We start from the raw sequence: 18903 nt of genomic DNA on the forward strand, positions 1-18903 counted from the left end.
TACACCTCTTAACTAATCAAATTATTATTCTGTACCTACTTTAATTAACTTCAGAAAACTACGTCGCAAGCTGAGGCAATGTTGTAACAAATAATAGACAGAATATCATTAATTATTAAATAGATTATGACTCATGAATCATGATAGAAAAAATAATAGATAATAATATATTCAATTAGTTTAGTGCCTTGTCGGTTGTCGTAAATAATAATAAATTGAATTAGGTAATCAAAACGGCCTGTTTACAATAAATGTTTTTTTAAATCCTATTACTCAATATTATAAACGCTAAAGTGTGTTTGTTTGTTATTTTTAAAGTATGTTAAAATTGTGCCAATTTTATCAAAATCAATTTAGTATTTAATTTATATCAAGCAGTAGAAAACACCTCATGAATATGTATAGATACGTAACTATTTTTTTCATAATTAAATACCTACATGATTTTATAATAACCGCAATTGTATTTTTCATAATCATGTAATAACAATTACTTATAATACAACAAATAATATTAAGACTCAGTGTTTTACCTTAATTATGTCCATTATGAACGTTCTTTGTGCTATAAATAATTATGCATAATAAATGTAATCAACTATATCCTTATTTAATTTATCAAGGTCGATATTTAATTACCTTTCAATAATTCAAAGCGTTTTTAGATATTTATAATTTTACAAAGAAAAACATAATTAACGATAAATACTAGCATCTGCCGCAACTATGCACCTTTAAATTTCAGTTAAATCTAACACGATGTAAAAATAACTTAAGTAATAATAAGCAAGTAACTAGTTTCGAAAGAAATACAATTTAGAAACCGAGAAAATTGCATAATTAAGAAATACTCGTGAAATGTTTTTTAACTTTCAAACAAGACACAATATGTAATTATGTAAAACATGTAATTTCCATAAGAACGTTGTCAAACGATTGTAATTTAATTAGTCGGTAATAAATAATAGAAAGAAGATATGTAATTATGTGAAAATATAATACTTAATTTCGGTAGTAAAATTAATTGTGCACCTTTCTATCAAAATTTATATTTGCACTTACGACTTTTTACACACAAACACAATTTTACATTCCAATAACATTAGAATTAATTAATTCCACCATACAAATCTTCAATAACTATTTTTCTATTAAGTAATAATTAATTAATATTTATAGTTTTTAGAAAAAAATTATAATCCCCAACAAACAGATGGTGTGTCTGAGTTATTGTTTTTATATGGTGCTTATATTTCCTTGAGATAATTTGATTAAACTGTATTTAATGACTTTAATAATTACTTGCAAACCGGCCCAGCCTTTCAAATACCAGGCTGTGATACCGCGTTATATCACGCCGGTTCCAATGTAGAAATTAACTGCACTATTCAAAACTAGATGATGCCAGAGACTACGTCCGCGTGGTTCACGTTTTAAAAATTCCATGGAAACTCTTTGATTGACCGGGATAAAAAGCATCCTATGTCTATCTCCAGGAAGCAAGTTATCTCTGTACGAAATAGATGATACCCGCAACTTTATTCACGTGGATTGTGGGAACTCTGATTTAACGAGAAAAAAAAACAGATGCTCAAGAAGTAGTAAGTGCGAGTCACGGTCGCGCATCGAGGGTTCAGTACTACAGTATTTTCGCACGATAAATCAAAAACTACTTACATGCATAGAAATAAATAAAATCTGTTTTAGCATGTACAGATAAACCCCTTATATTATGATACCCCACTTGGTATATTGATTTTTTTTTTGAAAGTACTAATTATTTATTCACGAACACATTTTAACCACAAACTCACGATTTTCGGAGTTTTCCCTGCTTTAAAACATAAGACCTACCTACCTGCCTAATTTCAAGATTCTAGGTCAACGGGAAGTACTTCCCTATAGGTTTCTTGACCGACATGACAGACAGACAACAAAGTGATCCTATTAGGGGTCCTTTTTCCTTTTGAGGTACAGAATACTATAAAATACCCTGTGTCCGTCTCCGCAATGCAAGCGACTTTTCGTTAAAATCGGGTCCTTAAAAGATAAGAGACAGACACACTGTTGCCCTTTTAATATCTATTAGTATGGATTAAAAATAAATGATTTATTGACCAAAAACAAAATGCAAACATAAAATTTGATATGACTATCAAAGAGTCTCAATAGCTCAACGGGTAAAGGGGTGAACTGAAAAACGGAAGGTCGACGGTTCAAACCCCGCCCGTTGCATTATTGTCGTACCTACTCCTAGTACAAGCTTGACGCTTAGTTGGAGAGGAAAGGGAAATATTAGTCATTTAACATGGCTAATATTCTTTAAAAAAAAAGAATAGTGTTAAATGTAGTCATCATCATCACGATCAACCCACCGCCGGCTCTCTACAGAGCACGGGTCTCCTCTCAGAGTGAGAAGGGTTTTTGGCCATAGTCTACCACGCTGGCCATGTGCGGATTGCTAGACTTCAAACACCTTTGAGAACATTATGGAGAACTCTCAGGCATGCAGGTTTCCTCACGATGTTTTCCTTCACCGTTAAAGCAAGTTATATTTAATTAATAAAAACACACATAACTCCGAAAAGTTAGAGGTGCGTGCCCGGGATCGAACCCCCGACCTCCGATTAGAAGGCGGACGTCCTAACCACTAGGCTATCACAGCACAGTTAAATGTAGTAAAGCGCTTTAATTTCTTTTTGGTTCACGCTACATCGCAATCTCAAATAATTTTTTTATAAAGTGTAATTGTCACACGACAGACAGACTAGACAGATTTTTTTAAATATAATTTACTCTGGAAGCTATAAAAAACTGCCAAAATTAAGATCATTCCTCATAGAGAAAGAGCTCGGGAGAACCGACCTTGGTTATTTTATAAAAGCTGAAAGTTTCTGTGCATTTTGTCCCCAACACAGAGAGGGTTGATCAGCAACTATGAAGTTTGGATCATGGTGGCTTTGGGAGGTAACAGGTAATAAAGTTATAAAAAATCGTAAGTCAAAAAGTAAAAATAAATTTTCTATATTTTCTTCGGAATACTATAAGAAATCACGTCATGCATTACCAGGACACTTAGTATGGTGGAAACCACCTGGCAGACACCTTTAAACTTTAACAATTTAATAAAACGCTTTTATACAATAACGAAGTGCTGGCCCTCCCGGGCTCTTAGTCCATAAAGTTAGAAATCGAAATGACAAGGCTAACTAAATAATAAAAAGTAAAGTGTAAACCAACGTATGTGTTTGTAAATACCTAAGTACTTCCCTTTTTGTATAATGTCACTTAGAGCAAGGTCTATTTACTTAGACTTATTACTTACAAAAGTTTTATTACGGCTGTAAATTCAATTACGCAAGTAATTTATTATAATCTACCAATAATATTACATATATTGCAATTAAGGAAAGACCTTAGGTTTATCTATTAATGATATTTCATTGCTACCTAGCTTTTTTTCGCGGTTCCACTTTGAAGGTGATCGAATAATACGCTCACGGTATTTGCCTATGTCAAACATAAATTATTTCTCAGAGACGATTAAATAGAGGGTCTTTCAAAATACATAAAATCCACTTCCTTTGTTAATTTTAAGTGTAATAACTATTTCAAATTTCTACGTGCTCTTTCCGATTTTTTATTTTGCCACGTCGTATCTTTGCCGCTCGCGCCGCCATCTTAGAAAAATCGCGCACAAAAACAGTTTTTTGACAATCACTTCTTTCCGACTAATTTTACGATGAAAATGGTTATGTAATAAAATAAACTAGAGTCAATTTCCTACAATGTTAATGTATTGTTTATACCCAGCAGCAATGTTACCCCAAGCTGCCATATCCCTTCCCAGTGGAAAAAAAAGGTTAGCCCGCTTCCGTCTTAGACTGCAACACCACTTAACATCATCTAGGTGAGATTGCAGTCAATGGCTAACTTGTATCTGAATAAAAAATGTTAAGGTGTTGTTTGTCCCCAGCAGGCGGAGTCAGACCGTGAGAGCGGCGCGAGCTCGCCGGAGGGCGGCGGTGCGCGTGCGCAGCTCGCCGAGCCGCGCTCCCCGTCACCGCGCGCGCGCACGCCGCACCAACCGCACTTGAATGGCTCCAGTGAGTTCGTAACACTCTTTATATTTACCTCTTTTACTTTATATTAAACGCTTTACTAAGAGATCCTTAAAATTTAAGAGACCTTCAAAACTTAAAAAAACTAGCTTATCCCTTCCAAGTTAGCCCATTTCTATCTTATAGACTTCATCACATACCACCAGGTGAGATCGTAGTCAAGGTCTAACTGGTAACATTATAAAAAATCTTTACTAACAGATCCTCAAAATGTATGATATGTACCTTTAAACCTTTTTCAACATCATGATCAATCCATCTTGCTCACTAATGAGCGCGAGTCTACTCTCAGAATGAGAAGAGTTGACCAAATGCAGATGGCAAACTTCACTTTATAATACCCTTAAAAGAGGTTTCACTAACGTTTCTAGTAGGTAATAGGCATACTAATATTATAAATGCGAAAGCGTGTCTGTCTGTCTGCTAGCTTTTCACGGGCCATCCGTTTAACCGATTTTGACGAAATTTGGTACAGAGATAGCTTGCATCCCGGGAAAGATATAGGCTACTTTTTATCCCGGAAAGTCAGAGTTCCCACGGGATTTTTAAAAATCTACATCCACGTACCTAATAAAATCTTACAGCTTTATGGTGGTGGAACAATTCTTCTACTTCCAAAACTTAACATAATATTTTTTTGGTGAACATATAACTTACATGAACATCAGAAAGTTTTAAAGCACCATTTCAAACAATAATTTCTTCCACAGTGGCATCGATGTTTCAAAACCTGCAAAACCTTGCCAACATGCAACAGAGCATGCCCCAACAAATGCAGCAGCAAATGTCCCAGCAGATGTCGCAGCTGGCTGCCAACCTCCAGGGCCTGACGTCCATGCCTTCCAACCCTGTCATCAACTCACCGCTCAACTTGAGTGTTAGTGCACCAGGTAAGCAGAAACTTGCCAACATGTAGCAGAGTCAACAAATGCAGCAGCAATTGTTCCAGGAGATGTCACTGCTACCAACCTCCAGGGCCTGACGTCCATGCCTTCCAACCTTGTCATCAACTCACCGCTCAACTTGAGTGTTAGCGCGCCAGGTAAGCAGAAATTTGCCAACATGTAGAGGTCAACAAATTCAGCAGCAATTATTCCAGGAGATATCACTACTGCCAACCTCCAGGGTCTAACGTCCATGCCATCCAACCCTATTATCAACTCACCCTTCAACTTGAGTGTTGGTGCATCAGGTAAGGAGAAACTTGTTAGAAATTGCCGACAATTCCCAAGTCACTATTCAACATGCAACTAAACATGGGGATGTCCCAGTAGATATTGCAACTTGGTACAAGGGTCTGACGTCCAGTCCATGCCATTCAATCCTGTCATCAACTCACTGGTCAACTGATGGTGTTAGAGCACCAGGACAGAAGAAACCTATAGGAATTTGCCAATATAAACATGCTGCAAAACAGGTACCCTCCAGAACCATTCAGATCTTTCATAAACTCACCGCTGCCGTTCGAAAACTATGCTGAGGTTTTTTTTCATTATTCTCATTTAAAGAGCTGAGTCGCTAGTGTGACTACGTGGCTCTCGTAAGTCTACATAATATTATTCAAACACTTAAAACTAGATCTAAATACTACTTACTAATTATTTCTAGGACTTATGTTATTATGGACCATAAGTTTTGCTGGTTTTGTAGCAGTAAATTATTAACAATAGAACACTTATAGCTATTTACAGTATGATATGAGTCTGTAAATTGCTCTAAATGGAACTTTTCAATACTGCTTAAGTTGATTAAGATCTTATCACTTATTTAGACTTAGCTCATGAGTGCCCGCCGACTTTTTCAGTGCATTAGAAGTTAGAACAGACGGCTTTGGGCACGAGGGTAGACCCACTAATTAGACAGAATGGGATAATCAAAGGGACACGGTTTATGCATTAAAACTCGAAGTCGAAAATCACGTCCATAATTAGGTGATTACCGAAACCAATCGATTAATGAAACCACGATAGCGGCTCTCTTGCCCGCCCATTATATCCGACAGAAAAAACCTATTTAAATAATGAGAATAATTACATATTTTTTTCACGAACGCACGGATATTACGTCTGTTGCGGTATCATTAACAGTTTTATTGTCTTAATAGATCTAATTATACATTTTTTTCGGCTCTTAATTGATGCGCCGTAGGAAAGAACATTTGTTACCAAAATGTGAAATGTCATGGTTTAAATGAATATGTTATGTTAATGTCGATTCTAACATTTCTAACCATTTTAATGGACTTGTTCGAGGCATGCAGATAATGTTTTAGGTTTTCGTGGGGCCGTTTTGTTCGCGGCTGAATTAGTCTTGCTCGGTTGCCGATGGATTTTATGTAATTTCCTATCGTTGCTGCGAAGTTTTCGACTTTTTAATTACTATATTATTTTACTAGCTTATATGCTCGCGACTTTGTCTGCGTGGACTAAACAAATTTCAAAACCATATTTCACCCCCTTACGGCGATAATGCACTGTACTTTCGTCATCCGAGTTCTATCCATCATCCCTGAGATTACCAGCGATTATCTACGGCATGTCATAAGCTACCATACAAAACAAAAAGGAACGTATTTTCACGGACTCGGATCGGATGCAGTGCGTAACCGCTCTTAGGCGTTTAATTTCAAAAATCGTTAAGTTAAGTTAATCGTTAAGTTTTCAAAAATCGTTTTTTAGCGGATGCCTACGTCATAATAGCTATCTGCATACCTACCAAATTTCAGCCCGATCTGTCCAGTAGCTAGAGCTGTGCGTTGATAGATCAGTCAGTCAATCTGTCTGTCAGTGACCTTTTCCTTTTATATATTTAGATTGTTTATAATTGAATATGAGCTGAAACTAGAAAGTCTCATGTTCCATGCACGATTGTTTCATTAGTGATTCTGCAACCGTGACGGGATGGTACACCCCAATACAAACAGAGTTACGATTGGTAAATCTTCATTGTACATAATAATATTTTATTAAATGTTAAGTCAATAAAACAATCATCGTAATAAAAAATGGGCTTTCGCAAAAGGTTTTACTTATAAGCTCTTAAATTTTACATTTTCATCTTCAAATACATCTGCATAATGCATAAATTTGCATTATACTACGAGAATCTACTGTCATCATGATTATTTCCTGTTGACCCCTCTAGTAGTATTGGGTTTAAATATAGCTGTAACATTTCCCTGATATGACACATTGGCCCCGTGTCATATCAGGGAGACAGCATCAAGACCGGGAGCCGCAGCAGAAACAGCTGAAAACGGCAAGCGGCGCAAGTATGCCTCTCTTATCGAGAGTTACATTTTTGTTCCGTTTGCCGTGGAGACTCTGGGGCCATGGGGTCGTAACGGATCAGCCTGGCTGTCCAGCGCGGAAATGCAGTCAGTATTCTTGGCACCATTCCACGTGGCCATGATAACTAGCTTTAAGTTTTATTGTAATATTTAAAAAAAAACATTTTCTTCGAAATGATCACAAGCAACGAGATCTGTTCTTTCAATGTGCCTATAATTACTTATATTATTTTATTTTATACACGTAAGATTTTTTTTTAAAGAATATTAGCCATGTTAAATGACTAATATTCCCCTTTCCTCTCCAACTAAGCGTCAGGCTTGTGCTAGGAGTAGGTACGGCAATAGTGCAACGGGCGAGGATTGAATCGTCGACCTTTCGGTTTTCAGTCCACTCCTTTACCGGTTGAGCCATTGAGACTCAAAGATGTAAGAAAGTTACACCGTAGTATTTAAATCTAGCTTCTTTTTATTATTTTCCATATCCATTTTATTTATGATAGCTTATTCCTGCGTAAGAAACTTACATTACGCGACAGAAAATAATGTACATCGACATTTAGAAGCAGATAGTTGATTTGTAGAGCAATGTCTCTGTCGTTGAGACCGATAAAACGTCATATTGGTATGAGTGACAGAGACAACGCTCTACAAAGTAAAATGTCATTTTAAAGATCGATGTACATTACTTTCTGCCGTGTAATGTAGATACATCAAAGGTCCCTTGGGAATTTCGTAAAAATAATTTAGAATGACATTTCGGATTTGTAGAGCATTGTCTCTATCGCTCATACCTATATGACGTTTTGACGGTCTCAACGACAGACAATCTGATATCTCCTTCTTAAGGTCGATGTACATTACTTTCAGCCGTGTATTGTAAGTTATAGTAACAGAAACACTGATATCACCTTGAATATCATCATCGTCTTAACCCATCACCAGCCTACTACTGAATGAGAAGGGTCGACAGTCCTCCACACTGGCCAAATTTACAGACTGAACATTATGGTGAACACTATCGAGAGCAGGCATGCAGTTTTCTCACGATATTTTTCTTCGCCATTAAAGCAAGCAAGACATAATTGAACTTGAATATAATATTGACTAAACCATATTCTCCTGGTCTCCAGGTATGGGCTCGCCCAACCCTGTGTCGAATAACAACATGCTGCCGCCCGCGATGCCGTCACCCATGCCGCAGCTCATCTTGGCTTCAGGCCAGCTCGTCCAAGGGATACAGGGGGCGCAACTCCTCATACCCACCTCTCAAGGTAAGACAACTGGATTTGAGGTACAAGTCTCTTCTCGCGTCAGTTTGAGAGAGATTTTTTAGATTTTTTGTGCGTTGATAGATCAGTCAGTCAGTCAGTCACCTTTTCCTTTTATATATTTAGACGAAGGTCAGGCACGCGCTGGCTTTCTCTCTCTCTCTCTCTCTCTCTCTTACGAGTGAACCCCTCTTAAGTTTTAAGTTTCCCTTAACGTCAAAATGTTAGGTAGCAACCTAACAGTCTAGGTTACGATGATACCTAAACATGTTTTTATAAAACCTGATTACAATGTATGATCTTATTTAAATAATTACTCAGGTACTTCTTAAAGCAATAGAATCTAACAAATTAACAATCTATTAAGTCTGTTTGCAATACAACAAAAAATGCTTATTAGCAACATTGTCACAATTTAATCACAATAGAAATAATTATCAGTTACTTAGTTTATGTATGTACTTCAGAGTAAGATCATGTAATTTTCTCATTTTTTGATAAATAAAGAAACGAATCGAAAAGATCACTCGATCTTACTTATGTCTATAAGTGTGCAAGTGAGACGGAATGATTTGCGCCCCTTCGTTTCGATTAGTTTTTTTATTGGCACGCGTCATAAAAAATGAGTTAAATCCCTATTTGAAGTCAAATGTGTTTTTTTCTCACAGGCATCGCAACGCAAACCATCTTAACGATCCCGGTCAACCACGTGAACTCAAACGATCAGATGGTGAACCTAGCCTTAAACAACGGCCAAGTCGTGTCCACGTCCCTCGCCAACCTCCAAGCGATGGCCCAACCCCACCAGTTACTGAACTCCAACCAACAGCAAACGCCAAACATTCGGCCAAACATGATGAATCCAACGTTATCAAACGCTTTATTAAATCCCGGTTTGCCAAACTTCTTGTCGAACGGTGCGGCCAATGCGCAGGAGTTGCTGCAAGCGTTACAGCAGCAGCAGCAACCGCAAGCGAACCACAACCTCCTCCAAACAGTCCAGCAGAACAACCAGCAACATATGCAGCAGCAAATGCCGGGTAGAAGATCCTCGTCTCCAAGGCCTGAAAGGCATTATAAACGGGAAGAACGGGAAAATTATGAAAGGTTCGCGGGGGCGTTAAGAGAAAGGAGCGAAAGGGAGAACGCGGGAGCGGCGGTTTTAAACAACATCAATAGGTGAGTCCATTTTTTATTTTGTAAGCACCAAAGACATATAACTCCACAATAGACAAAGCTAATACATGCGTAGCGTATTTTAAAAAGTAAAAACAAATTAATATGTTGAGTGACACCTGGCTATCCGAGTAGCGATACAGACTATACTAGCGCAGACACACTACGCAGTATTTAAGCAACACTGGGTAAAACGACACCTATGAGTATGCTTCAAAATATGTCGCCTGTGTAGAAGTCATATTTTGTAGCCGTGCATATTTTTAGCAATAGTTGAGAAAAATACCTATTATATTAGCCCAGGCAATAAGTTAAATCTATACTTCTATACTAATATTATAAATGCGAAAGTGTGTCTGTCTGTCTGTACGGCTCAACCGTTCAACCGATTTTGACGAAATTTGGTACAGAGGTAGCTTGCAACCCGGGAAAGGACATAGGCTACTTTTTATCCCGGAAAATTTAAGACTTCCCACAGGATTTTAAAAACCTAAATCCACGCGGATGAAGTCGCGGGCATCAGCTAGTATTATATAAAAATTACACTGTGGTTGCTCAAGCAGAATGAAAAATGATAACGCAATTTCAAACTGTGTGTGCTGTTCTAGAGATTTTCTTAGCATTTATTTTTGTAGAAAACTAAGTAGTTTTATTTTTCCCAAATCTGTATATATAAAAATGAATCGCTGAATGTGTTGCTGATCGCAAATTTCGAGAACATCTGGACCGATTTCGCTTAATCTTTTTTCATAATATTCGTTGAAGTACGGGGATGGTTCTTACGGAGAGAAAAATTTTATTTAAGTATTAAAAAAAATTAAAGAATCGACTGTTAGGCGGTACGAAGTTCGCCGGGGCAGCTAGTTTTGAGTACAGAATATAAATAATAATAAGTATAATCATCTTTAAAATGTTGGCCTTTTAGTCAGAAAAATTCCTTAGTCAATACTTAATTGCTGTTATTGTTTTATTAAGTAAACTGTAAAGTAGGTACATATTTAGTTCAGAGATAAAAAAAAAGAAATTCACATCGTCTTAATAAACAAGTTCTTACCTATACAATTACACAACCAGAGTATTCGACATAAACTTAAATTATTGAGCAAACTTTTTCTTAAAGTTCACTTACAATGTTGCTCAAATTCCTAAACGCCTTATATTCATTATGTAAATTATTGATTCTTTACTTACTTTTTGAAGTAAAACTATTAAAACCTTTATAAAACATATCTAGTTATATTATAAGCCGGACTTCGAAGAATTAAAATAAGGAATGTGTTTCAATTTCTAGGTAACAATTTATAATAAAAATTAATTATCTACTCACAGTTTTGTAATAAGAAAACCGTTAAATTACTGACCTAATCGGTGGTTCTTCGTATTTTGTATTATGGTATTGTATCGCACATTTATACTCTTATTTATTATCTTTAGGTCGTATTTCTCATTATTGAGAGTGATGACCATCTCCATTAATCACTCACTCTTGCGGGTCTTGCAATAGTGCGAAATGGCAAAATTCACACACCTCTGATAACATTAGGCTGCATCATCACTTGCCAGCGGATATGATTGCAGCCAAGCGCTAGTCTATTGATAAAAAAAACTTATGATTACACTTTGTAAAATTGTAGCTATACTTGACAAGTTGTAACAAAGTGACCACTAGCTAATGTCAAATGTTGCTAGCAATTACGTGACAATGAGTGTAATTACTCGTTACCGCGCGCCTGTTTGCGTGTGTGTGTTTCTAATCAACGGTTCATGTCAGAATGGCCAAGTAGGGTACGCTTTAGAAGTTGATACTATGTATTTGAGCTATACAGACCTACAGCTATAGGTATGCTAGGTAAAGCTAGCCTGGTGACACATCAGTGTTTCGTCATCATCATCATCATCATAATCGACCCATCGCAGGCTCTCTATTGAGCACGGATCTCCTTTCAGAATAAGAAGGGTTTTGGCCATTCTATCACGCAGGCCAAGTGCGGATTAGGAGAATTGAATAACATTATACTATTAGTTAAGTACTTTTGTGTGTTAAGTGATTTTTTTAGAATGTAATTACTAATAGGCTAGTTGACACTTTTTTTAAGTAGGTCTTAAATGGTTAATATTTGTCCTATTAGATCAAAAAAATTAACACTATATTTTTTGCGCCCTAAAAACCGTAAAACTTTAATTTAAAAATATATTTTTCTTAGACAGGTGAAAACACTGTCGGCCATGTTTGGCCGATAGATTATCTGTGCTCTGACGTCATGCATTTGTAAACAACAGCATAACCTCCCAAAGTTTAATAAACATGACTTCTATACTAGTTTACATGAAAAATATAGTAATTATCGTTATTGTATCATCCGAGAATGTAAAAACGCATCGATAAAGACCACAGGAAAGTTGTGGATTAGAGTGCCCAGTGAAATAAATATACGTAACACGCGAAGACTTGCTTAAAGGGATCCTATATGACTAACGACTGCAACCCAAATTTATTTTTGCAAAGATCACTTTGTTGTAAGTCTTACTTAATAACTTATTCAATTTATAAAGAGAAAACGATAATTTTTTACGTTTACTATGAGTTTTTAGAAATATATAAAAACTAGCTTATGCTCGTGACTTCGCCCGCGTGGACTTCATAAATTTCAAACCCCCATTTAACCCACTCAGGGGTGGAATTTCAAAAAATCCTTTCCTAGTGGATACCTTCTCTTTACCTACAAAGAACACACCCACCAAATTTCATGTATCTAGGACCAGCTGTTTAAATGTTTAGGCTGTGCGTTGATATATAAGTTAGTCAGGACTTGAAATTTTATATATATGGATACTACGTTAGTCAATAGGGATGACATTTGTTTGTTTACATATTTAATGACGTCACATCATGGCTGACAGCGTTTTCTGAGTTTCAAATAAAAATAAAAACTGTATTTTTTTAAATTGGATTTATATATCCATCCTGCGTTTTTTATAATTGTTATTGATATATTTCGTTGTCTTAAGCAAAATACTATAATAAATAATCATTTATTGGACGAAATTAGATATGAGTCAAGTAGCCTATTAGCTGTAATAAATTTGCATGTACACGCTTTGGTTAAGACTGTTAGTGTATATTGTTTGTAATGTCATAATAAATAATAATAATAATAATTATGGAGAAGTCTCAGGCATTCATGTTTCCTCACGACGTTTTCTTCACCGTTAAAGCAAGTTACATTTAATTACTTAAACATGTTTATACTTATTTTAATTTCTGTAGCGAAAACCATTAAAGTAAGTATCTACAACGTATCGTACTTGTATGCTCGGCCAAGTTGTAACAAAGTGACCACTAGCCAATGTCAAATGTTAGTAGTAATTACGTGACAATGAGTGTAATTACTCGTAACCACGCGCCTGTGTGCGTGTGTGTGTTTCTAATCAACGGTTCATGTCAGAATGGCCAAGTAGGTACGCTTTAGAAGTTGATACTGTTTGAAAGCTAGCTTGGTGATACTTCGGTTTTTACTCAAATAAAGTTATTTTATAAAAAACCGGTAAAATACTAGTCGGACTGGCACACAAAGGGTTCCTTACCATCATACTTACTACAAGATATAGCAATATGTATTTTTTTAATTCGCATGGCGGCAATTGAAAGTTATATTATTTATTGTTTTAGCGGCAATTCAAATGACGCTCTGTGAAAATTTCAACTCTACCTATTACCTTAAACACTAACCTACCCTTAAAAAATGCCCGCTACTTATTATGCGTTGAATCAGGTTTTTTTAGTCTTGTGGTAAATCGTTGGTTTTAAGGGATAAAAAGTAGCCATTTCTGACTCCGGTATATCCCAAATCAACGTACCTATATCTCTGTACTTTTCGTCCAAATCGTATAAACGGATGGGCTTTTGTAAATCCCGTGGAAACCCTTTGATTTTCTCTCTTATCTTCTTCTTCTTATCTCTGTACCTGTCAAAATTGGTTAAACTGATGGACCTGGGACAACCCTCCACCTCCCATGGCCCCACCAACCTCTCGGTTATATGGGCCGAATCGCGGGAGGGCGCCCGTTCAGTACTTGCTCTTAGCGTTTTAAACGGATGGACCGTAAAAAGGTAACAAACAGACATACACACTTCGCAGTTATAATATTAGTATGGATATTAATTAATTGAATTAGCATAATGTAAATGCCATTATGCTAGTTAATTTATTATTTTATATCTAATTTCCTACACACTTGACGAGTTGGCATCGTAATCATTATAATTTCATTTCATTCATTTCCACGTATAATGAAGGTGAATGATAAATGTTCATCATGCGACGACAGTATTAGCAATTCAATTCATTTGTAATAAAAACGGGAGCGATGCTATCGGGCCAGGGGGTAACGTCCCTTGCTTATTACACGTCATTACCGAGGCGGTGGTGTAATTAAATTGTAATTTAATGTGTTTGTTTGTTGTTACCAAGTCTCCCAATGGTGAAGAGAAACTTCGTAATCCTTCATCTCTCTCTCAAGCTATTAAAACGAACAATCGTTTCGGCTAAATCTAACGGAGTTCACTAAAGAAATCTGTTGACGGCTGACGCTTATCGATCGTCAATATTACATTACACAGTCTGAACTTCATAATTTCTCATAGAAGCCGAAACGGAACGTTAGTTCACCAACGAAATCTGTTGACATTATCGCTCGTGAAAACATACATAGTACGAAATCTCATAATTTCTCATAGAAGCGGAAATGTACGTCAGTTTACCAACGAAATCCGTTGGTGCTTATCGATCATCAATACCACATTACTCAAAGTAGAAGCGTAGGTACACGAACGTAAGTTCACCAACGAAATCTGTTGACGTTATCGGTCGTCAATGCACTTCATAATTTCTCAAAGAAACGAAAACAGGCGTTATTTCACGAATTAAATCCATTGACGCTTATCGATTGTGAAATAATACATTATGCGAAGTCTCATAATTTCTCATAGAAGCGGAAACGTACGTTAGTTCACCAACAAAATCCGTTGAGACTCTAGTTCGATAAGTGATCGTCAATACTAAGCAACACATTATCATGATCCTACGGATCGTACTTACACCAAAAAACGTTCAACACCAAGTATGTGTTCACACAAAAACATTTTGTACATAATACTATTATCAATAATGTATAAGTATGTAAGTAATAAAAACAGTCCACTTACTGTAATTATGGTGTCTTATATATTAAAACCGGCACATAATAAGGAAAACCCAGTACTTGTTCGCCTATTATCTACCTTAATGAGCTATTTTATGCTAATCATGGCCAGGATGTAAAGTAACGCGGTGCCGTTGATATAATTACATAAATAATGCTTGTATTCAAGCGCCTTATGAACAATTTTCTGGTGTTGGCCGTGTGGAAAAATAAAAACGTGGCAGTCCTATTGCTCTACCAACCTGCAAGTTGATTGTCAACTTGAAATCAATTATAAGTCTCGCAAATTGCTATTGCGCTGGAACCATGTCTCATTAACATCGAAATGACGTCATTTTGACGTCAGCCGAAATAAAAATATACCATCAGCTCGAAACTTCAGTCTAGTGCTGACGTCACTAAAACGGCGGCCACGCGCATTAGCGATTTGCGGGACTTATACCACAGCTAATACCAACTCTTTGTAACTTCTAAAATAAAATTAAAAAAAATATATGATGTACATTACCATGCAAACTTCCACCGAAAATTGGTTTATGTCGATAAAATACGATTGTAGTACGGAACCCTCAGTGTGCGAGTCTGATTCGCACTTGGCCGGTTTTTAAAGTCGGTTTCAAGCTGACTCAGAAATATGGTGCGATGCGTCTTAAGACGACTTGCTACTAGAGCTTCGAAGTGACCTAAATCTGAATAACGTCCTAGCGTCCGATATAATCTGGTGATAATCTTATACAAGTAGGAATTATAGCATAAACTCTAATTCATTCCAGCGATATCCTCCAGATCTATTTATCACTATTAGTAGTCGTATAATCCGCGTCACGGCGTTAAGGTAATTATACGTGTTGGAATACTTAATGCCTTGAGCGTACCTAATTATACGCTTTGGCATTAAACATCTGTCTAACAGAATGCGGGCACGTCTCCTCTGTAACGATTTCTTATACCTTTACGTGTATAACTAGCTAATTAAAGTTTGCATTCGCATTTCCCTTTGTAAAAAACCGGCCAAGTGCGAGTCAGGCTCGCGCAACGATGGTTCCGTACTTCAGTCGTATTTTTTCGACATTTTGCACGATAATTCAAAAACTATGATGCATAAAAATAAATAAAAATATGTTTTAAAATGCACAGATGAAGACCTTTCATATGATACCCCACTTGATATAGTTATCTTACTTCCAAAATTGAAATACTAATTTATTAGTTCATGACCACAATTTAATTTTTTTTGTGCGAAGTAACCACAAATTCACGGTTTTCAGATATTTCCCCGAATGTCTGCTATAAGACCTACCTAACTGCCAAATTTCATGATTTTAGGTCAACGGGAAGTACCCTGTAGGTTTCTTGACAGACCGACAGACAGACAGACAGACAGACAGACAAACAGACAACAAAGTGATCCCATAAGGGATCCGTTTTTCCTTTTGAGGTACGGAACCCTAAAAGCCATACAAAGAATACTAACCACTACCATTATCACACTATAGTATAAGGAATAACATACCTACTATCGAATTACTCTGTGGCCATATACCATTCTTACTGTCTTTACTTTGTAAATTCTTATTCTATCTTTACTGTCTTTACTTCGTAAATTACTTTGTAAAGTATAGTACCTAGATGATTAAATCTGTTCGCTTGTATAAAATATCGGGCGTGTGATACAACTATTGAATTCATTGATAAAAGACGAATCTTGGCACCTCTATCTATATTTCTTAGTGTCAGTACATAAGTATCAAATAGATAGTAAATTGACATAGTTGAAAAATTTCACGATCTTGCGCTTGCGCTTTAAATAGCCTTGTTGTTTGCAAAAGCTACGGATCGTTCTGTACCATTTTTGTATCTCATATCATTTAAAGCTTTTATCTTATAGTTTACGACTATATAACAACAATTAAAAACAAAAATTAATCGTGGTATGTACCCGTTATATACATTAAAACAATTAAATGCTCAAAGTTGTTAATTTATTTTACTGAAAATGTCAAATAATTTCATTATTTGATAAATACTTATAACAACTAACACGGCATGAAATACAATGAAATAAATGTTTGATATTCATGTATTATGTCAAAAGTAAATCAAGAAAATACTAGGCGAATAAAGTGTTTTCAGAGTTCCAAAAGTAAAGCTATTGCCATTTTATTTTGAAATATTCCCATGGAAAAGCAACACAGTTTAGCTACCTCACTATAATTTTAATAAAATCATTATCCAGGCATAGCGTTCGGCAATTAGGGTATACTTGAAACTACAAAGCATTTCGTAGTCCAGTAGTTACAGTCTTACCTCCCATATTAAGCCGGGTACTCACTGACGGGTCGTAACCAAAACCCTTGCATGTTACTGTCACCAAAAATCATAGTGTGTTAGTACGTACATTTTGAGAATACAGCATATTTGCTCTATGAGTCAACAGTCGTCAAAAGTACGATTTTAATCCTTAATATGGGTGAACCGTACTTTTGACACGACAGTTGACACATAGAGCAAATATGGCAAGTGAGTTCTCAAAATTTCTGCATTACTAGCTGACGCCCGCGAATTCGTTCGCGTGGATTCAGGTTTGGAACAATCCCGTGGGAACTCTTTGGTTTTCCAGGATAAAAAGTAGCCTGTGTCTTGTTTGTAGTCTTGAGTGCAGGAGGTCAACTCGACGTCACGGTTACCTTGACTGTTGACATCTTATGATCTTACACACTTGAGTCTCGTTAGCGCATACAGTTACGGTTGCAGTTCCCTAGTGAGTACCCGGGTTTAGCGCATGCATATAGAATCAATATTGCAATACAAACACGGACAGACAAACGAGTTATACATGAGTTATACTTGATTATCGAATAGAGCCAATATAATGCTCGGTTATATTAGTGCTAGTTAAATAGTTATTGTTATATTTGATCTGAAGATAGTCGATCTATATTGGACGTGAGAGATTAATTAAAGCCTCAATCTCAATGGTATACGGCGAACTGAAATCCAAACGGTCGTAAGTTCGAGTCTCATTAAGTCCCTACAAGAGAGTTATGTCCAACAGTGGACGTTTATCGGCTGATAATGAATAATTTGTTTTGTATATGTATGTGTGTTAATTGTATATTAAAGACTGGAATCTGGATTTAAAGGACTTTGATTAAACAAAATTTCAATACTCTAATTTTTCGTATGTACCTATAGTAGGAACTTCAGGTAAGTAGTCTTCGCGATCAGTTTGCCCTAGGTCTTAATACGAACGTATAATTAGGTACGCTTGGGGCATTAAGTATTCCTACACGTATAATCACCTTAGTGCCACGTCGCGAGTCAGTCTGAATAATTGTGATAAATAGTCTGATCTGATAATATACTTAGGTAAAATAGATAGCACACAATATTTGTTGCGCTATAGGAAATATATTGGTGTATTAGATTTCATATTACGAGTAAATAGTATTGTTTTCTTATACTGATCGCGACTGATTCTAAAATAAGGGTTCCGTTTTTTGCCATTTGGCTACGGAACCCTAAAAAGGCGTTGTATTCAGCACGTTCTTTTAGTTCTGTCGCGAGTGGCGGTTGCATGTCTCAAATCAAGTCTACCTTTAGGGGAATATAACTCTATTAGATATTCATTGGGGCCGATTCCCTTGTACACAATCTCTAAACTAAACTAAATTAACAGCTCTAAATCTAGTGCTATCCTTTTCCGCAAGCATTATTATGAAAGGGTAAGGAATAGAGTGCCATTTTAGTTTAGTTTAGAGATTGTGTACAACGGAATTACCCACATGATTGTTATAATATTTTAGTGTGTATAGCTATTTTTTTTTATTTTTGTTATTCTTCT

The 18903-nt window shown here is 36.3% G+C and overlaps 1 protein-coding gene across 8 annotated transcripts in view; it reads left to right on the forward strand.

Moving 5' to 3' along the window:
- Nucleotides 1-18903, forward strand: part of LOC117988842 (POU domain, class 6, transcription factor 2-like) — a 226847-nt gene that overhangs the window by 172304 nt on the left and 35640 nt on the right. For 5 of the 8 annotated variants that reach the window (XM_069503628.1, XM_069503633.1, XM_069503632.1 and 2 more), the window contains 4 exons: nucleotides 3977-4106; nucleotides 4832-5011; nucleotides 8544-8684; nucleotides 9350-9860. In XM_069503628.1, the coding sequence (XP_069359729.1) occupies nucleotides 3977-4106; nucleotides 4832-5011; nucleotides 8544-8684; nucleotides 9350-9860 (962 nt within the window). Of the gene's footprint in view, nucleotides 1-3976; nucleotides 4107-4831; nucleotides 5012-5087; nucleotides 5164-8543; nucleotides 8685-9349; nucleotides 9861-18903 lie in introns of those variants that run through there. The other 3 variants (XM_069503630.1, XM_069503631.1, XM_069503634.1) reach the window with 2 other exon arrangements.

The sequence above is a fragment of the Maniola hyperantus genome, chromosome 15, assembly GCF_902806685.2.
Source record: "Maniola hyperantus chromosome 15, iAphHyp1.2, whole genome shotgun sequence".
NCBI classification, from domain to species: Eukaryota; Metazoa; Arthropoda; class Insecta; order Lepidoptera; family Nymphalidae; genus Maniola; species Maniola hyperantus.